The 20,125-nt window shown below is 47.3% G+C and overlaps 2 protein-coding genes across 6 annotated transcripts in view; one reads left to right on the forward strand and one right to left on the reverse strand.

The window, feature by feature from the left end:
• The window catches only part of lrch3 (leucine-rich repeats and calponin homology (CH) domain containing 3), a 16,504-nt gene extending 7,472 nt beyond the window's left edge, over positions 1 to 9,032 (reverse strand). The window contains exons 1-15 of one of the 5 annotated variants that reach the window (XM_079354586.1): positions 8,483 to 9,032; positions 6,753 to 6,897; positions 6,542 to 6,668; positions 5,426 to 5,531; positions 5,050 to 5,186; positions 4,841 to 4,950; positions 4,616 to 4,709; positions 4,389 to 4,492; positions 4,324 to 4,355; positions 4,035 to 4,180; positions 3,841 to 3,896; positions 3,678 to 3,723; positions 3,072 to 3,182; positions 2,603 to 2,647; positions 1,248 to 1,301 (exon numbers count right to left, since the gene is read on the reverse strand). In XM_079354586.1, coding sequence (XP_079210712.1) covers positions 1,248 to 1,301; positions 2,603 to 2,647; positions 3,072 to 3,182; positions 3,678 to 3,723; positions 3,841 to 3,896; positions 4,035 to 4,180; positions 4,324 to 4,355; positions 4,389 to 4,492; positions 4,616 to 4,709; positions 4,841 to 4,950; positions 5,050 to 5,186; positions 5,426 to 5,531; positions 6,542 to 6,668; positions 6,753 to 6,897; positions 8,483 to 8,744 — 1,575 coding nt within the window. In that variant the 5' untranslated portion in view covers positions 8,745 to 9,032. Of the gene's footprint in view, positions 1 to 1,247; positions 1,302 to 2,602; positions 2,648 to 3,071; positions 3,183 to 3,677; positions 3,724 to 3,840; positions 3,897 to 4,034; positions 4,181 to 4,323; positions 4,493 to 4,615; positions 4,710 to 4,840; positions 4,951 to 5,049; positions 5,187 to 5,425; positions 5,532 to 6,541; positions 6,669 to 6,752; positions 6,898 to 8,482 lie in introns of all 5 variants that reach the window. The other 4 variants (XM_079354587.1, XM_079354584.1, XM_079354585.1 and 1 more) reach the window with 4 other exon arrangements.
• Positions 9,033 to 9,431: 399 nt separating this feature from the next.
• abcf3 (ATP-binding cassette, sub-family F (GCN20), member 3) lies at positions 9,432 to 20,063 on the forward strand. The gene is made up of 21 exons (XM_079354589.1): positions 9,432 to 9,571; positions 10,395 to 10,542; positions 11,011 to 11,087; positions 11,225 to 11,280; positions 11,955 to 12,052; positions 12,630 to 12,752; positions 12,823 to 13,089; positions 13,199 to 13,279; positions 13,414 to 13,473; positions 13,599 to 13,655; positions 13,841 to 13,863; positions 14,171 to 14,226; positions 14,321 to 14,521; positions 15,726 to 15,802; positions 16,689 to 16,733; positions 16,861 to 16,993; positions 17,113 to 17,201; positions 17,535 to 17,626; positions 18,965 to 19,097; positions 19,195 to 19,282; positions 19,546 to 20,063. Exons 1-21 carry the CDS (start codon positions 9,499 to 9,501, stop codon positions 19,702 to 19,704), a joined length of 2,136 nt encoding a protein of 711 aa, XP_079210715.1. The 5' UTR covers positions 9,432 to 9,498; the 3' UTR covers positions 19,705 to 20,063.
• The last annotated feature ends 62 nt before the right edge of the window (positions 20,064 to 20,125 follow it).

Genomic DNA, 20,125 nt, shown 5'->3' on the forward strand with positions numbered 1-20,125 from the left:
GGGAGACAGAGAGAGACAAAGAGAAAGAGGGAGACGATGAGGAAAAGAACGACAAACAAAAAGGAAATCCAACCATGAGAACACGGAGTGACCTGAGACGTCAGATATGATCAATAACAGAATCATTGATTATTATTATTGATCATCTGATCCTGTGGAGAGCCAGCAGGCCGAGGACTCGCTTAGTGTTCAGTCTCTGCGTTCTCAATAAACCGTGTTGACGTGTTTGTGAGCAGCACACGTGATGAGTCACCTGTCTGTGTGAAGAGTGTCAACACACACGGACAGAGACCAACACAAAGCACAGAGGGACAAAGGGTTCATCATCAAAGACCATCTAACAGGTCTGAGGAGGGCGGGGCCAGGGGGATGAGTGACAGGTGTGATCATGCTGAGGAGGGCGGGGCCAGGGGGATGAGTGACAGGTGTGATCATGCTGAGGAGGGCGGGGCCAGGGGGATGAGTGACAGGTGTGATCATGCTGAGGAGGGCGGGGCCAGGGGGATGAGTGACAGGTGTGATCATGCTGAGGAGGGCGGGGCCAGGGTGATGAGTGACAGGTGTGATCATGCTGAGGAGGGCGGGGCCATGATGATGAGTGACAGGTGTGATCATGCTGAGGAGGGCGGGGCCATGATGATGAGTGACAGGTGTGATCATGCTGAGGAGGGCGGGGCCATGATGATGAGTGACAGGTGTGATCATGCTGAGGAGGGCGGGGCCATGATGATGAGTGACAGGTGTGATCATGAGGGCGGTTGGAGGTTTCAGACGTCACATGCTGATTGGACAGAATCATTCAGATTTATGATTATTGATAATGAAAACGATCAGAAGCTGTTTGATGATCGTCTCACTACATGCTGCTCCAATCGCTTGTGAGGATCAATGAAGTAAATCGGTCAACAAACGGCGTGAACGAGTTATTGACGATCTTAACGTTGATATAATAAAGTTTATGTTGATGATTATGACGTCCAGTCGGCAGGTTAATCTTTGTTGTTCCGACTTGACGAGCGGTCATGTTTTATAACGTGGAGCGTGTTTTCCCCGATGTGGCGACCACATGATTCTGAAACAGGAAATGAAGCGTGCAGAGCCTGCGGGTCGTCTTAACATGACCCAGGAGATAAATCCAATTAAAGCTTTAAATTAATTTACAGAAAACATAAATCTGAATGATGTTTGTTGTGTCGGTTTGTTTAAATTTAGTTAGTAGATTTTTGGGGGAGTGGCCAAAGCCTTACCATAAAGAGGGCGGAGTCATCTGTGTGGGTGGAGCGTCTGGAGGGGCAGACGGTCTGAACACAGACACCAAAGACAAACAAGGACACACACACAAGAGGTGACAATGAACAGGTGTGATGGAGGGCGTGGCCTACATTGGAAGGGGGCGGGATTAAAACAGAACTCAACACAACAAAAGAACTCTAACACAAACTTTCACACAATGATTAATGAACCTTTTCTTTCCGTTACAGCCCGTTACAGCCCGTAGCAGTGAAACGGGCTGTAACGGATCAGACCGTTAAAGACAGCTGTGACTCGGTCTTCGATGGACACCAGACTGATACTTAAGAAACAGACTTCTGGTTGATGGATTATCCTGCGTACCCACGTTGTGCATTAACCGGACCAAAGTACGGCCCGTCCCATGGTGCCAAGGACGTGTAGCGGACTGCTCACACTGGTTAAAGGAACTGGACTTTAGGGGTCTGCTTGGGCATTGAGCCTGACGACTCTGCAGCCCTCACAGACTGCTTCATGGTTTCTGTCTCAGAACAGGAAGCCCCCCATAGTAAAACCACCTGGACCAGACTGCTTCATGGTTTCTGTCTCAGAACAGGAAGCCCCCCATAGTAAAACCACCTGGACCAGACTGCTTCATGGTTTCTGTCTCAGAACAGGAAGCCCCCCATAGTAAAACCACCTGGACCAGACTGCTTCATGGTTTCTGTCTCAGAACAGGAAGCCCCCCATAGTAAAACCACCTGGACCAGACTGCTTCATGGTTTCTGTCTCAGAACAGGAAGCCCCCCATAGTAAAACCACCTGGACCAGACTGCTTCATGGTTTCTGTCTCAGAACAGGAAGCCCCCCATAGTAAAACCACCTGGACCAGACTGCTTCATGGTTTCTGTCTCAGAACAGGAAGCCCCCCATAGTAAAACCACCTGGACCAGACTGCTTCATGGTTTCTGTCTCAGAACAGGAAGCCCCCCATAGTAAAACCACCTGGACCAGACTGCTTCATGGTTTCTGTCTCAGAACAGGAAGCCCCCCATAGTAAAACCACCTGGACCAGACTGCTTCATGGTTTCTGTCTCAGAACAGGAAGCCCCCCATAGTAAAACCACCTGGACCAGACTGCTTCATGGTTTCTGTCTCAGAACAGGAAGCCCCCCATAGTAAGACCACCTGGACCAGACTGCTTCATGGTTTCTGTCTCAGAACAGGAAGCCCCCCATAGTAAGACCACCTGGACCAGACTGCTTCATGGTTACTGTCTCAGAACAGGAAGCCCCCCATAGTAAGACCACCTGGACCAGACTGCTTCAGGCCAGTCCGTTTAAAAACACACAGGATGTGAGGAGGGTCTCACCTCGCTGTCCGGACTGGACTTTGTTGGACTCTGAGCCGATTTGTTCTGAAAAAACAAAAACAAGAGCGACTTAGTCTGATAGCTTTTACCTGCTGGTTCTAACTGGGGTCAGACTGGTTCTAGCTGGGGTCAGACTGGTTGTAACTGGGGTCAGACTGGTTCTAACTGGGGTCAGACTGGTTCTAACTGGGGTCAGACTGGTTCTAACTGGGGTCAGACTGGTTCTAGCTGGAGTCAGACTGGTTCTAACTGGGGTCAGACTGGTTCTAACTGGGGTCAGACTGGTTCTAACTGGGGTCAGACTGGTTCTAACTGGGGTCAGACTGGTTCTAACTGGGGTCAGACTGGTTCTAACTGGGGTCAGACTGGTTCTAACTGGGGTCAGACTGGTTCTAACTGGGGTCAGACTGGTTCTAACTGGGGTCAGACTGGTTCTAACTGGGGTCAGACTGGTTCTAACTGGGATTACCTTGTTGTAGTTGGTAACAGAGTCTCTCTGCAGAGGTCGAGTCTTCTGTCTCTCCTCTTCGTACTTCAGAGCAGCGAGCTGAGCCTCCCGTCTCATCCTCTCCACACCCCTCTGAGGACAGAGACAGACAGACAGAGAGACAGAGAGACAAAGAGACAGACAGAGAGACAGACAAACAGACAGACAGACAGACAGAGAGACAGACAGACAGACAGAGAGACAGACAGACAGACAGAGAGACAGACAGACAGACGGACAGACAGACGGACAGACAGACAGAGAGAGAGAGAGACAAAGAGACAGACAGAGAGACAGACAAACAGACAGACAGACAGACAGAGAGACAAAGAGACAGACAGAGAGACAGACAAACAGACAGACAGACAGACAGAGAGACAAAGAGACAGACAGAGAGACAGACAAACAGACAGACAGACAGACAGAGAGAGAGAGAGAGAGAGAGACAGACAGACAGACAGAGACAGACAGAGGGACAGACAGAGACAGACAGACAGACAGAGGGACAGACAGGGACAGAGAGACAGGAGTTAGCAGCTCGGACTTTAGAAAAGGAGTCAAACTTGAGTCAGCAGCAGGACGTGTTACCTGAGTCTGTGAGCTAGAGGGCGCTGTGATAGAATCAACCACACTCCTGTAGGACAGACAGACATCATGTGAGACACATTTCAGACTTTCTTTGGTTTGGTGAATTTCATCCCAGCTGAGGTGAGAACAGGTGAGACAGAGGACACAAACACTGTCCAACTACCTGTTGTGTCTCTTTGTGTCGTCCGCCCTCGTCGAGTTGGCGTTCCCTGGAGAACCCTGGAATCACAGAGTTTAAACCAAATGAATGTTCTCTAATGTCAGTGGACATTCAGCCAATCAGGAGTCAGATAGAGACAGGATCACTCCACACATGGAGCTTCAGTCCTCAGGGTCCCCTGGGGACAGAGCTCCTACCTCCCTGGTGATGCGTCTCTCGATGTAGGCCATGAACTGAGAGCTGAGGCTGGTCCCGTCCCCTGCTGCTCGCCCTCGACTCCTCCCCTCCTCCTCCTCCTCCACACAGCTGTCGATGAAGTCGATCTGCTCCAACTCCACGTCTGCTGACAAAAGGGACAGACAGACGAGCGGCTGAGACGGGACAAACGGTCCAGAGACTCTGAGCGTGCTCTGAAGGTCATCAGGAAAAATCACCTGGAGTGGACTCTCAGCATGAGGCGGGTACATAAAACAAACATCTACTCACATGTGCCGTTAGCCAGCAGAGGAGAAGCTCCGCCTCCTCCTGGTCCTCCTCCTCCTGGTCCTCCTCCTCCTCCTCCTGGTCCTCCTCCTCCTCCTGGTCCTCCTCTGTGTCTCTGCTCTCTGCTGATCTCAGCCACTCTCTGCGGCAGCTCTGACAGCTCCTCTGTGGGCTGAGCACACAGACAGGACGTGCTGAGTGTGTGTGTGTGTGTGTGTGTGTGTGTGTGTGTGTGTGTGTGTGTGTGTGTGTGTGTGTGTGTGTGTGTGTGTGTGTGTGTGTGTGTGTGTCTGACCTCGTTCCCTGACCATCTCTTGTCTCCACTGTCCACGCTGTTGAACCCAGAGTCCAGAGCTCCGTAGGGACGCCCGGGGTAGAGCTCGTCAGCACTGACACACACAGAATGAAGTTCAGTGACGTCTCCCTCTGTTGCCATGGTTACCAACATGCACATATGATGGGAGTTATCTAAGTCAAGCTGTCAAAGATGGAGGTGTGTGTGTGTGGTGTGTGTTCTGACCAGGAGCCGAAGGTCAAAGGTCGTCTGTCGTAGTCGGGGAGGTCCGGGGTGGTCTTGCTGGCTTCCAGGTTCAGGTATTTAAAGATGTGGACTTTCCCTTTGATGCAGATCTGTAGAGAACACACACACACACACACACACACACACACGTTCAGACACACAGCAGCAACGTCCACCTGCATGATGATGATGTCACTTTCTGTGTGTACCTGTGCAGGTGGCGTCTGCAGAGGGTTGTTGTCGAGGACGATGGCCTGCAGCTGTGTGAGCCGACGGTAACAGACGGGGAGCGACGTCACTTTGTTACACGAGAAGTCCAGACGAACCAGAGGGAGGTCTGCCAGCTCTACACACACACACACACACACACACACACACACACACACACACACACACACACACACAGACACACACACCCAGAGACACAGAGACACACACACACACAGAGACACACACAGAGACACACACAGACGTAATGATGAAAGAGTTCAGGTGGTCTCAGTGTGTGTGTGTGTGTGTGTGTGTGTGTGTGTGTGTGTGTGTCTCTGTGTGTGTGTGTGTGTGTGTGTGTGTGTGTGTGTGTACCTGGGGGAAGTCTGACCAGGTGGTTCCTTCTGATGTTCAGGTCCCGTAGAGCCTCCAGCTGACCCACCTGAGACGGAAGAGTCTGGATCTCATTACAGCTGACATCCTGCAGGGGGCAGTAACACAACCATCAACACCTGTGTGTGTGTGTGTGTGTGTACCTGTCTGTGTGTGTGTGTGTGTGTGTGTATCTGTGTGTGTGTGTGTACCTGTCTGTGTGTGTGTGTGTGTGTGTGTGTATCTGTGTGTGTGTGTGTATCTGTGTGTGTGTATCTGTGTGTGTGTGTATCTGTGTGTGTGTGTGTGTGTGTATCTGTGTGTGTGTGTGTGTATATCTGTGTGTGTGTGTATGTGTGTGTGTGTGTGTGTGTGTATCTGTGTGTATGTGTGCGTGTATCTGTGTGCGTGTATCTGTGTGTGTGTATCTGTGTGTGCGTGTATCTGTGTGTGTGTATCTGTGTGTGTGTGTGCGTGTGTGTGTGTATGTGTGTGTGTATCTGTGTGTGTGTATCTGTGTGCGTGTATCTGTGTGCGTGTATCTGTGTGCGTGTATCTGTGTGTGTGTATCTGTGTGTGTGTATCTGTGTGTGTGTATCTGTGTGTGTGTATCTGTGTGTGTGTATCTGTGTGCGTGTATCTGTGTGCGTGTATCTGTGTGTGTGTATCTGTGTGCGTGTATCTGTGTGTGTGTATCTGTGTGTGTGTATCTGTGTGCGTGTATCTGTGTGCGTGTATCTGTGTGTGTGTATCTGTGTGCGTGTATCTGTGTGTGTGTGTATCTGTGTGTGTGTGTATCTGTGTGTGTGTATCTGTGTGTGTGTATCTGTGTGTGTGTATCTGTGTGCGTGTATCTGTGTGTGTGTATCTGTGTGTGTGTGTATGTGTGTGTGTATCTGTGTGTGTGTATCTGTGTGTGTGTATCTGTGTGCGTGTATCTGTGTGTGTGTATCTGTGTGTGTGTACCTGTCTGTGTGTGGGTGTACCTGTATGTGTGTGTGTACCTGTATGTGTGTGTGTGTGTACCCGTGTGTGTGTGTGTTTAAACGTCTCCAACATTAGGATGAAGAGCTTTGACCTTTGAGCTTTGGTAGGTCAAAGGTCAAAGGTCATACTGACCAGTTCAGTGAGCTGTCTGAGCTGACCCAGCTCCTCGGGCAGACACACCAGCTTGTTGTTACAGGCGATCAGAACCTTCAGGGGCAGACTGCACAGGACCACGGGCAGGACGGACAGCTGGTTCCGACTGACAACAAGCACAACAGGTGTTAGCAAACAGCTGACATCACAGCGCTGTGTGTGTGTGTGTGTGTGTGTGTGTGTGTGTTACCTGAGGTTCAGGTAGGTGAGGGCCTGCAGGTTGAGCAGACTGTCCGGCAGAGACCTCAGACAGTTCTGGTAAAGGTTCAGACTCTCCAGAGACACAAAGAGACAGACCTCCAGAGGAAGCTCCGAGAGACGGTTACGAGACAGATCTACACACACACACACACACACACACACACACACACACACTTCAGATTAGTATTTATCATGGCTGCTATTGGCTGCTGCTAAATAAACTTCTACAGTAAGTCCCGCCCTGCTTCCTGTTTATACACAGAAACATACAAAGCTAGTGTGTGTGTGTGACTGTGTCAGTGTGTGTGTGTGTGTGTGACTGTGTCAGTGTGTGTGTGTGTGTGACTGTGTCAGTGTGTGTGTGTGTGTGTGTGTGTGTGTGTGTGTGTTAAACTTGTGACTGCCTCTGAGAATAGAAACCTTGTAACAACAGTTTGTTTGTTTTTGGATCTTCATCTTATCTCAGAGTCGTCGTCCAATCAGAGCAATCCACTTGGTTGTCATGGCATCACAGGACGCAGCTGACCCCCCCCCCCCCTTCCCATACCACAAACTCTTAAAGTCCAACAATCAGAACCACATCCAGCCTGGTCTAACGATCTGGATTCTCACGTGAGCCGAGGCCTGAAGCTGCCGCTGAGCGAGCCGTGATGCTGATCAGCATCATCCGGACACAGACGCTGGATCAGACCGGTCTCATCCTTAGGGACCTGTCCATGACGCCTGAGCTCAACCTGAAGACTAGAGGCCCCTCCATCAGACAGTAAGAGGGAGGTGTCAGGCCGGTCCTCTGGGACGGCTCGGTCCTGTCCCTCCTCTGTGTCCCTGCTGACCCTAACCCTGCAGCAGCTGACAGCACAGGATGTGAGGAGGGCTTTAGTGGAGTCAGTCCCAGCATGAAGTGCGGTCTGTCCCTTTAAGGTGAAGTCTGTTCTGTGGGTTTGTTTTGTCTCTCCGCGCCGCCCGTCAGCCTCAGGTGGGCGGAGCACCTTTTATTCACTCCTGCCTCATTATCTAATCAACCACCTGACGCAGTAAACAAAGCCAGGTGTGCGTCCACCTTTACAGACTCAATGACGTCAGAAAGTCGGAGTCAGGCTCTGCAGCCCAGTGGACCTGAACCCTGGCGGTCCGACAGGACCCCCCCCCCCCCCCCCTGCAGGGTCCGAGCTGAACATGAACTAACTTTACTGAGAGGAGCTAACCATGCTAACCTAGCATGACCATTGTGTCGTGTTTATGCCACGAAGAAGTACAAACACTTTACGGCAGTGTGTTACCTGGAGAAACCTCACAGGTGTAATAACACAAACTGTTACCGACACAAATATACCCCCCCCCCCCCCCCCACCTGAAGTTAGCTGCTGTTATGAGCTGTCATGTTTTAAATATTCCGACTGAAACTTTAAATATACCGACTTTACATGTCTCTGACGTCAGAGGGCTATAATAATAATAATAATAATAATAATAATAATAATGATAATAATAATAATAATGATAAGAAGAAGAAGAAGAAGACTCTTCTTACAGAGGGAGGAACCATGTTTTTAGGGAGACATCAGTATTCATAACACCGGCCCTGACTGTTTTTAAGCCCACAGCCGCGAAGTTCGTGTCGAACTTTTCCCGCCCTAAAAGTGATCCAAACTGTCCTGAAGTGACTCTAACCGGACCGCCGGGACCCTGGTCGGTCCCCGGAGCCCCCTGCGGACTCACCGGCCCTGGTGGTGTCCGTCAGGTCGTGGTTGTTGGCGCTCCGGGGAAACTCCTTCAGCTTCCGGCCGCTGAGGTTCAGACACCCGGTGGCCGAGGCTTCGTCCAAAGCCCGGTCCAGAGACCGGTTCCAGGGCGCGGGACCCGCCGAGCCCAGTCCGTTATTGTTCCCTACTAAAACACTCCCAGAGCCGCCGCTGCCGCCTCCAACAGAGAAGTTTAGTCCGGTACTGTCCGCAGAGCCCAGCAACACCGAGGCCGCCATTAGAACTCACGATGCTAACGGCTAACTCTCCCACCCTAAACTCCAGAGGAGCGCATGCGCAGAGCGACGCTCAAAGTGACGAGGGCTGGACGGCTGATCATTATTTTTATCAACACCAGTACAGTATAAGTCTAAACCAGTAAAGCTAGTACTACACCAGTACTGTACAGATCTAAACCAGTACAGCTAGTACTACACCAGTACAGTACAGATCTACACCAGTACAGCTAGTACTACACCAGTACAGTACAAGTCTAAACCAGTACAGATAATACTACACCAGTACAGTACAGATCTAAAGCAGTACAAGTCTAAACCAGTAAAGCTAATACTACACCAGTACAGTACAGATCTAAACCAGTACAGCTAATACTACACCAGTACAGTACACATCTAAACCAGTAAAGCTAATACTACACCAGTACAGTACACATCTAAACCAGTAAAGCTAATACTACACCAGTACAGTACAGATCTAAACCAGTAAAGCTAATACTACACCAGTACAGATCTAAACCAGTACAGCTAATACTACACCAGTACAGTACAAGTCTAAACCAGTACAGCTAATACTACACCAGTACAGTACAGATCTAAACCAGTAAAGCTAGTACTACTGGTGTAGATGAAGAAAACCATAGCTGTCATGACGTCATGACAGCTTCAACTAATACAAAAAACGTCATCCCCCATAATTCGTAGCGTCTGTCATACTGACGCATGCGCGTCACCACAGACTCCAGGGCCGGGTAGCATGGCGACGTACGTGGACATCCTGAAGAGCGAGTTTCCTGAGATCGACACGGAGCTTTTCGACTACATCACAGGTGAGGGTCCGGGTCGGAACCAGGTGAGGGTCCGGACCGGAGCCAGGTGAGGGTCCGGGCCGGAGCCAGGCTGTGTGCCGGGGGTAGGGTCGCTGTGTGTCGGGGACAGGACCGCAATGAGCCAGGCCGGTGGAGCGGCGCGAGCGGCAGTTTCTCTACATAGCTAACATGCTAACAGGAGGCTGAGCTAACCGGTGTAGAGAGGAGACACCGGTTAGCACGGCATGCTTCTATGAGGACAGCTAGGCCGTAAAACCGGGATATTTAGACGGTTCTAGAGCGGGTTGAATGGACTGAACAAAACAAACTACAACTAACTAGAACTACAACTAGTTCTTACTAGAACTACAACTACCTATCACTAGAACTACAACTAACTAGAACTACAACTAGTTCCTACTAGAACTAAAACTAGTTCCTACTAGAACTACAACTAGTTCCTACTAGAACTACAACTACCTATCACTAGAACTACAATTAACCATAACTAGAACTACAATTAACCATAACTAGAACTACAACTACCTATCACTAGAACTACAATTAACCATAACTAGAACTACAACTACCTATCACTAGAACTACAACTAACTAAAACTACAACTACCTATCACTAGAACTACAACTACCTATCACTAGAACTACAACTAACTAAAACTACAATTAACCATCACTAGAACGACATCTATCTATCATTAGAACTACACCTACCTTTCTGCTCTGTTTGGGGGTCTGTTTACCTGCTGCAGAACACCTGAAGGAATCACTTTGTTAAACAGGAAGTTCCTGCCTTGAGTCAGTGTGTGTGTTTTCTGTGTGTCAGGTGTTTTGGACAGCGGTGGAGCAGATTTCGAGGATGGAGACGAGGTGTATGAAGCCATCGGAGGAGTCCTGCAAGACGTGTCGGCTGACAGTAAAAACGAGGATGACGTCAGAGACATCTGCCTCCAGATGTTTAACACTCTGCAGCTGTAAGAACGTCTCCTATTGGCCGTCTTAAGAGTCACTCTTTAGCCCCGTTTCCACACAGCAGTCCGGTACGGTTCGGTTTGATTAAGCCTGATCCCGTTTGTGTTTCCACCCGTGTCCTATTTGGTAGGCGGCGTGTCAGCCGGATGACGATAGCCGCTATGTAAATAGCGTCATAGGATAGCAGCTAACAGCTAACTAATAAATTCGATTCTACGATTCTTTCAACCAATCAGAGGACTGCAGGGTTTAGCTCCACCTTTTCAGGTCGGCTCCACATCCTTGGCGCCCCAACGGAAGGGTCCCAAAAAGTGGGACGGTACGGATCGGTTATTTGGGAATCTTTCCCGGGATCAGTCTGTGGAAACGCCACAAAATGCACGCCGTACTGAGACGAAGCGACACTGAGAAATGACAGAATAAATGTTTCAAAGTTTTCTCTAGAATAAAGTGTTGTGTGTTTCAAACAGGAATCACCATCATGGCTCTCAGAAGCAGGTGTTGTTGGACGCTCCTGTGCAGCTCTCTCAGATCTCTGCAGATAACGGTAACCATCAAACTACTCGTCAGAATTAAACACTTTATTTCACCATGTTCTAACTGTGTGTGTGTGTGTGTGTGTGTGTGTGTGTGTGTGTGTGTGTGTGTGTGTGTGTGTGTGTGTGTGTGTGTGTGTGTGTGTAGTCACTGCAGCTGAAGACGTTCAGGGTATCTGGATGCTGAAACGCTCTCAGAACACAGTGAGTCTGTTTAATGTGACGACACCTTTAGTAAAGAAGCAGACAGGTGACAGTCTACCTGTGTGTGTTACACTATGATGGAAGTGTTAGTGTTTTATTTTGAAAGTATGTTACACTATGATGGAAGTGTTAGTGTTTTATTTTGAAAGTATGTTACACTATGATGGAAGTGTTAGTGTTTTATTTTGAAAGTATGTCACGCTATGATGGAAGTGTTAGTGTTTTATTTTGAAAGTATGTCACGCTATGATGGAAGTGTTAGTGTTTTATTTTGAAAGTATGTCACGCTATGATGGAAGTGTTAGTGTTTTATTTTGAAAGTATGTTACACTATGATGGAAGTGTTAGTGTTTTATTTTGAAAGTATGTTACACTATGATGGAAGTGTTAGTGTTTTATTTTGAAAGTATGTTGCACTATGATGGAAGTGTTAGTGTTTTATTTTGAAAGTATGTTACACTATGATGGAAGTGTTAGTGTTTTATTTTGAAAGTATGTTACACTATGATGGAAGTGTTAGTGTTTTATTTTGAAAGTATGTCACGCTATGATGGAAGTGTTAGTGTTTTATTGTGTGTGTGTGTGTGTGTGTGTGTGTGTGTGTGTGTGTGTGTGTGTGTGTGTGTGTGTGTGTGTGTGTGTGTGTGTGTGTGTGTGTGTGTGTGTGTGTGTAGACGGTAAACGCTAAGAAACTGGAGAAGGCCGAGGCGAAGCTGAAAGCTAAACACGAACGCAGGAACGAGAAGGATTCTCAGAAGGGCCCCAGTCCACTGTCAGTACTCCCTATGCACACCTGTACACTCGCATGCACACCTGTACACTCGCATGCACACCTGTACACTCGCATGCACACCTGTACACTCGCATGCACACCTGTACACTCGCATGCACACCTGTACACTCGCATGCACACCTGTACACTCGCATGCACACCTGTACGCTCACATGCACACCTGTACGCTGACGTGCACACCTGTACGCTCACATGCACACCTGTACACTCGCATGCACACCTGTGCACTCGCATGCACACCTGTACACTCGCATGCACACCTGTGCACTCGCATGCACACCTGTGCACTCGCATGCACACCTGTGCACTCACATGCACACCTGTGCACTCACATGCACACCTGTACACACCTGTACACTCACCTGTACACACCTGTACAAACATCTGTCCTCACCTTTCTAGAGCTGGTGGACCTGTACCTCTGCACCCTGCATGTGTACACAAACATACCTGTACAGGACACACCTGGACTCCCAGTTCATACTTGTACACACATGTCCTTACCTGTCCACCTGAGTCTGAAGCCTCACACCTGTCCTCACCTGTTGTCTCATAGAGTCCTGGAGGAGGCGTCGGCCAGTCAGGCCAGCAGTAAGAAGGACAACAGAGTCGACCTATCAGGGAAGAACCGCAGCTACGACATCCGCATCGAGAACTTTGATGTTTCCTTTGGAGAGAGGTGGGCGGAGTTTATCGAGCCATTCATCGATAAGTAGGGACGTGTGCACTGATGTCTTTTTTATCTCCAGGTGTCTGCTGCAGGGGGCGGAGCTGTCCCTGGCGTCAGGCAGGCGCTACGGTCTGATTGGTCGGAACGGTCTTGGGAAAACGACCCTGTTGAAGATGTTGGCCAGTCGTAACCTTCGAGTCCCGGCTCACATCTCCATCCTCCACGTGGAACAGGAAGTGGCGGGTGACGAGACGGCGGCGCTGCAGAGCGTCCTGGAGAGCGACACGCTGAGGGAGGAGCTTCTGAGCGAAGAGAAGAGGCTCAACGCTCGCATCGCCAACGGAACGTAAGATTCAGATTTATTGTGTAAACCGCTCTCAGCGTGTTATCGCCACATTACCCACAAGCCCCAGGAGACGCTGATGACATCACAGTTCTGTCTGATCCTGTCTCAGGGCCGACGGCATGGAGAGCGTTCGACTGTCGGAGATCTACGCCAAGCTGGAGGAGATTGAGGCTGACAAGGCTCCAGCACGGTAACTATGGCAACCACACGGCCTCACTGACCACATGCACCCACTGCTGAGGCTGCAGGTGACGTCACCTGGTAGAAGTTCCTCGAACCACCAGCAGAGGGCGGAGTTTTAATCTAGTTTGTCTCATCCATCAGAGCCTCAGTCATCCTGGCTGGTCTTGGATTCTCTCCCAGAATGCAACAGCAGACCACAAAGTGAGTTCCTTCTCTGACACACACACACACGCACGCACGCACGCACGCACGCACACGGTTTACAGATGCATATGACTCGGTGTGTTACAGCTTGTGTGTGTGTGTGTGTGTGTGTGTGTGTGTAGGGAGTTTTCAGGAGGATGGAGGATGAGGTTGGCGTTGGCCAGAGCTCTATTCGCTCGGTGAGTTTCTCTTTCTTTACAAACATAAAGTTACACTTCTTTTTCTGTCCTCTCTTCTGGACTTTGATGGAAAACATCAAGCGAGGTGAGAGTAAGAGGAAACGGTTACCATGGTGACGAGAGCATCAGACTGTTCTTACCCTGGACTGACAGACATTCTTTGTTTTGTTCTTTGTCCTCATCAGGCCGGACCTGCTGCTGCTGGACGGTGAGTCTGATCCTCCTCTGGACACAAGTACACTTTGAGGGGGGGCCGGTGGGGGGGGGGGCTTACTGTTTGTCTGTTAACGTTACAAAGAGCAGGTGTGATGACAGGAGGAAGAGGACATCAGGAGTAGAATGAGAACTATGAAAAGTAGTGCTCTGGTATATGGAGTGGATAGCAGTATTAGTTAGTGCTCTGGTTAGCTACATATATTAGCATCAGTCATGTTGCAGTAGTATTGTAGTTGGTAGCAGTCTAAAGAATGTTGTTTAGTTGAAATAGTAGTACTAATGTTTTCCACCCGTTTCAGAGCCGACCAACATGTTGGATGTCAGAGCCATTCTGTGGTTAGAAAACTACCTGCAGGTCTGCACTCACTTTCATGTTAGCATTTCTTTTTAAATAAACAGTGAAAACAGTTAGCCATAAGCTAACACATTACACACATGTCCGTCCACAGACGTGGCAGTCCACCATCCTGGTTGTGTCCCACGACAGGAACTTCCTGAATGCTGTGGTAACAGACATCGTCCACCTGCACTCTCAGAGGCTGGAGAGTTACCGCGGTGACTATGAGAACTTTATTAAAACCAAAGAAGACAGACTGAAGAACCAGCAGAGAGAGTACGAGGCCCAGCTGCAGTACAGACAACACATACAGGTACTAATACTACAGTACAGACAACACATACAGGTACTAATACTGCAGTACAGACAACACATACAGGTACTAATACTACAGTACAGACAACACATACAGGTACTAATACTACAGTACAGACACATATAGGTACTAATACTACAGTACAGACACATATAGGTACTAATACTACAGTACAGGCACATACAGGTACTAATACTACAGTACAGACACATACAGGTACTAATACTGCAGTACAGACAACACATACAGGTACTAATACTGCAGTACAGACACATACAGGTACTAATACTACAGTACAGACACATACAGGTACTAATACACAACACATACAGGTACTAATACTGCAGTACAGACACATACAGGTACTAATACTACAGTACAGACACATACAGGTACTAATACTACAGTACAGACAACACATACAGGTGCTAATGCTGCAGTACAGACAACACATACAGGTACTAATACTACAGTACAGACACATACAGGTACTAATACTGCAGTACAGACACATACAGGTACTAATACTGCAGTACAGACACATACAGGTACTAATACTGCAGTACAGACATACAGGTACTAATACTACAGTACAGACACATACAGGTACTAATACTACAGTACAGACACATACAGGTACTAATACTACAGTACAGACACATACAGGTACTAATACTGCAGTACAGACACATACAGGTACTAATACTACAGTACAGACAACACATACAGGTACTAATACAACAGTACAGACACATACAGGTACTAATACTACAGTACAGACACATACAGGTACTAATACTGCAGTACAGACACATACAGGTACTAATACTACAGTACAGACAACACATACAGGTACTAATACTACAGTACAGACACATACAGGTACTAATACTGCAGTACAGACACATACAGGTACTAATACTACAGTACAGACACATACAGGTACTAATACTGCAGTACAGACACAGACACATACAGGTACTAATACTACAGTACATACACATACAGGTATTAATACTACAGTACAGACGGGTATTAATACTGCAGTACAGACGGGTATTAATACTGCAGTACAGACGGGTATTAATACTGCAGTACAGACGGGTATTAATACTGCAGTACAGACGGGTATTAATACTACAGTACAGACGGGTATTAATACTACAGTACATTGTCAGACAAACTTGTGTTTGTGTCTCAGGTGTTCATCGACAGATTTCGGTACAACGCTAACAGAGCTGCTCAGGTACAGAGCAAACTCAAACTGCTGGAGAGGCTGTGAGTATTCTTCCATCTGGTCACTCACCTGCTACATCTTAAACACACCTGCTACATGTCCAACACACCTGCTACATGTCCAACACACCTGCTACATGTCCAACACACCTGCTACATGTCAAACACACCTGCTACATGTCAAACACACCTGCTACATGTCCAACACACCTGCTACATGTCAAACACACCTGCTACATGTCCAACACACCTGCTACATGTCAAACACACCTGCTACATGTCCAACACACCTGCTACATGTCAAACACACCTGCTACATGTCCAACACACCTGCTACATGTCAAACACACCTGCTACATGTCCAACACACCTGCTACATGTCCAACACACCTGCTACATGTCCAACACACCTGCTACATGTCAAACACACCTGCTACATGTCAAACACACCTGCTACATGTCAAACACACCTGCTACATCTTAAACACACCTGCTACATCTTAAACACACCTGCTACATGTCAAACACACCTGCTACATGTCCAACACACCTGCTACATGTCAAACACACCTGCTACATGTCAAACACACCTGCTACATGTCAAACACACCTGCTACATGTCAAACACACCTGCTACATGTCAAACACACCTGCTACATGTCAAACACACCTGCTACATCTTAAACACACCTGCTACATGTCAAACACACCTGCTACATGTCCAACACACCTGCTACATGTCAAACACACCTGCTACATGTCCAACACACCTGGCCAACTTTACCTATATATTTCACTCCACTCACCTTGTACATGTGGAACATTTCACAGTTTAAATCCAGCAGGTGAGACAGAGCCCAGGTGTGTCTCTGTGTTGTGTACCTGTTCTATGTGCTGTATGTGAGTCACTGTCTGGTTTCTGCTGTAGACCTGAACTCCAGCCCCTTGAAAAAGAGACAGAGGTCACTCTAAGGTGAGAAGCTTTACCTGTTCTGTCAGATGAAAATGTTGACTTGCTGAGATTGTTGGTCAAACTGTTTAGACAGTTCATGTTTCCCTTGAGGTTCAGGTTATTGATTGGTTGATGTTTGTTGTCACAGATTTCCAGATAACTTTGAGAAGCTGTCCCCCCCCATCCTCCAGCTAGACGAGGTGGAGTTTTATTACTCTGCAGACCAACGGCTCTTCACTGGACTCAACCTTTCCGCCGACCTGGAGTCTCGCATCTGCATCGTACGTGTCATCATGATGAATCGGTGCATGACTGTTAGATTAATAACCGATTGATAAATGACTTTTAATCAGGAATGTTTAGAGTGTAGGTAAACATGTCGTGATGTGTTCACTGACAGGTCGGAGAAAACGGAGCTGGTAAATCCACCATCCTCAAACTGCTGATGGGCGAGCTGACGCCGGTGAATGGGATCAGACAAGCTCACAGGTAAGACAAACAGCCGACCAATCACAGCATAGCAAACACCTGGATGACAGTTTGTCTTAACGTCAGACTGACGAGAGACCTGTTTTTACAGTCTGTTTTTTTTTTTTCAACCAATCACAGCCATTTTACAGGGGGTTCCTTTTATACAGAGAAGGTGAACAGACAGTTGATATGGTACTGTTTACATACAGGTCAAAGGGAATTATTTATGTTACATTCACAAGACTGATGTTTCTCTAAGACTGTTTTAGGTTTACAGACTTCAAGGGAAACTTCTTTTTCTTTATCCGCATTTAACTGAATTTTATTTTTCTGTTCATCATTTTTCATCAGGAACTTGAAGATCGGTTATTTCAGTCAGCATCATGTGGACCAGCTGGACCTGAACGTCTGCTCTGTGGAACTGCTGCTTAACAAGTTCCCCGGTACCCAAAGCTACTTCAACATCAACCAATTTACTAGTTAAAACAAGAGAGGAAGAGAAAGAGCCCCTGTCTCTGCTCAGAGAACGGTTCAGCTGTTGACTCTATTTGAGGAACTGTTGACTCTATTTAAGGAACTGTTGACTCTATTTGAGGAACTGTTGACTCTATTTGAGGAACTGTTGACTCTATTTAAGGAACTGTTGACTCTATTTGAGGAACTGTTGACTCTATTTGAGGAACTGTTGACTCTATTTGAGGAACTGTTGACTCTATTTGAGGAACTGTTGACTCTATTTAAGGAACTGTTGACTCTATTTGAGGAACTGTTGACTCTATTTAAGGAACTGTTGACTCTATTTAAGGAACTGTTGACTCTATTTAAGGAACTGTTGACTCTATTTAAGGAACTGTTGACTCTATTTGAGGAACTGTTGACTCTATTTGAGGAACTGTTGACTCTATTTAAGGAACTGTTGACTCTATTTGAGGAACTGTTGACTCTATTTAAGGAACTGTTGACTCTATTTGAGGAACTGTTGACTCTATTTGAGGAACTGTTGACTCTATTTAAGGAACTGTTGACTCTATTTGAGGAACTGTTGACTCTATTTGAGGAACTGTTGACTCTATTTAAGGAACTGTTGACTCTATTTGAGGAACTGTTGACTCTATTTAAGGAACTGTTGACTCTATTTAAGGAACTGTTGACTCTATTTAAGGAACTGTTGACTCTATTTGAGGAACTGTTGACTCTATTTAAGGAACTGTTGACTCTATTTGAGGAACTGTTGACTCTATTTGAGGAACTGTTGACTCTATTTAAGGAACTGTTGACTCTATTTAAGGAACTGTTGACTCTATTTGAGGAACTGTTGACTCTATTTAAGGAACTGTTGACTCTATTTGAGGAACTGTTGACTCTATTTGAGTAACTGTTGACTCTATTTGAGGAACTGTTGACTCTATTTGAGGAACTGTTGACTCTATTTGAGGAACTGTTGACTCTATTTGAGGAACTGTTGACTCTATTTAAGGAACTGTTGACTCTATTTGAGGAACTGTTGACTCTATTTAAGGAACTGTTGACTCTATTTGAGGAACTGTTGACTCTATTTAAGGAACTGTTGACTCTATTTGAGTAACTGTTGACTCTATTTGAGTAACTGTTGACTCTATTTGGGGAACTGTTGACTCTATTTAAGGAACTGTTGACTCTATTTGAGGAACTGTTGACTCTATTTAAGGAACTGTTGACTCTATTTGAGGAACTGTTGTAAGTGTAGCTTGATGTCAGTCTTACATTTCCAGAGATTCTGATTTGCCATGTCTGTGTCACAGGTCGGACAGAGGAGGAGTACCGTCACCAGTTGGGAGGTTACGGCATCACTGGAGAGCTTTCCACAAGACCGGTGGCCAGTCTTTCTGGAGGGCAGAAGAGCAGAGTGGCCTTTGCACAGATGACCATGCCATGGTAGGAACAAAGCTCAGTCAGTTTGTTTCTGTGATGATGATGATGATGATGATGATGATGATGATGATGACGATGACGTTATCTCTCTGTCCCTCAGTCCAAACTTCTACATCCTGGACGAGCCTACAAACCACCTGGACATGGAGACCATCGAGGCACTGGCCAAAGCACTCAACAAATTCAAAGTAAGTCAGAGTGGGCGGAGTCTAAAGAATACCTGATGAGTGAATGTTAAGTGATTTATGGCTAGAGGGTCGTGATTGATCGTTCCTTCATCCGTCACCATGGTTACTGTTTTCATTAACATAAAATATCAGACTGTCATAACACAAACTAGAAACATCTAAATGTCACTGAATGTTTCCCAGGTGATTTGAGTTCCTATGTACCTGAGGTGTGATCACGTTCTCCGGTGCGTCTCCTCACAGAGTGATGTCATGTGTTTCAGGGCGGAGTCATTCTGGTGTCTCACGACGAGCGTCTGATCCGGTTGGTGTGTAAGGAGCTGTGGGTGTGTGAAGCTGGGAAAGTCACTCGTATCGACGGCGGCTTCGACGAGTACAGAGACATCCTACAGGAGCAGTTCAGGAAAGAGGGTTACCTGTGAGGCCCCGCCCACTGCAGACTGACCACACCTTTGACTAACATAACCCCGCCCCCTCCATAGCAACACCTGTCAGAGCAGCCAACCAGCCGTCAGAGCAAAGGACGTTTTCTTCTCTGAACTGTGTCACCGGCTGCCTGAGGCGATGCTGCGAGCTGATTGGTCATTTGTGTTCACAGGTGAGGTCCCAGTGAACTCTGGAGGAGAAGGAGGAGACATCCTGATTTGGAGTTTATTTAACGTCAAACTGTTGAGAGTTTATCGTCACTTTAAACCTGATTTTGTTTTTGTATCATGGAGTCAAAGGTTTGAGGTTTTTAAAGGAGCCGACTGCCAGACAAACATTAAAACCTGTCAGATCACTTTGTGTTCTCGTTCTCTTCTTTCACCTTTAACCTCCTCGTCTCTGCTTCCAGCTCACTGA

Source organism: Symphodus melops (genome assembly GCF_947650265.1).
Source record: "Symphodus melops genome assembly, chromosome: 10".
NCBI lineage: Eukaryota > Metazoa > Chordata > Actinopteri > Labriformes > Labridae > Symphodus > Symphodus melops.

Coding starts and splice junctions, on each gene's coding strand:
- abcf3 (XM_079354589.1), top strand. CDS start 9,499: ATGGCGACGTACGTGGACATCCTGAAGAGCGAGTTTCCTGAGATCGAC. Junction 13,280..13,413: donor GCTGACAAGGCTCCAGCACG/GTAACTATGGCA, acceptor CTCATCCATCAG/AGCCTCAGTCATCCTGGCTG. Junction 13,864..14,170: donor GGACCTGCTGCTGCTGGACG/GTGAGTCTGATC, acceptor CACCCGTTTCAG/AGCCGACCAACATGTTGGAT.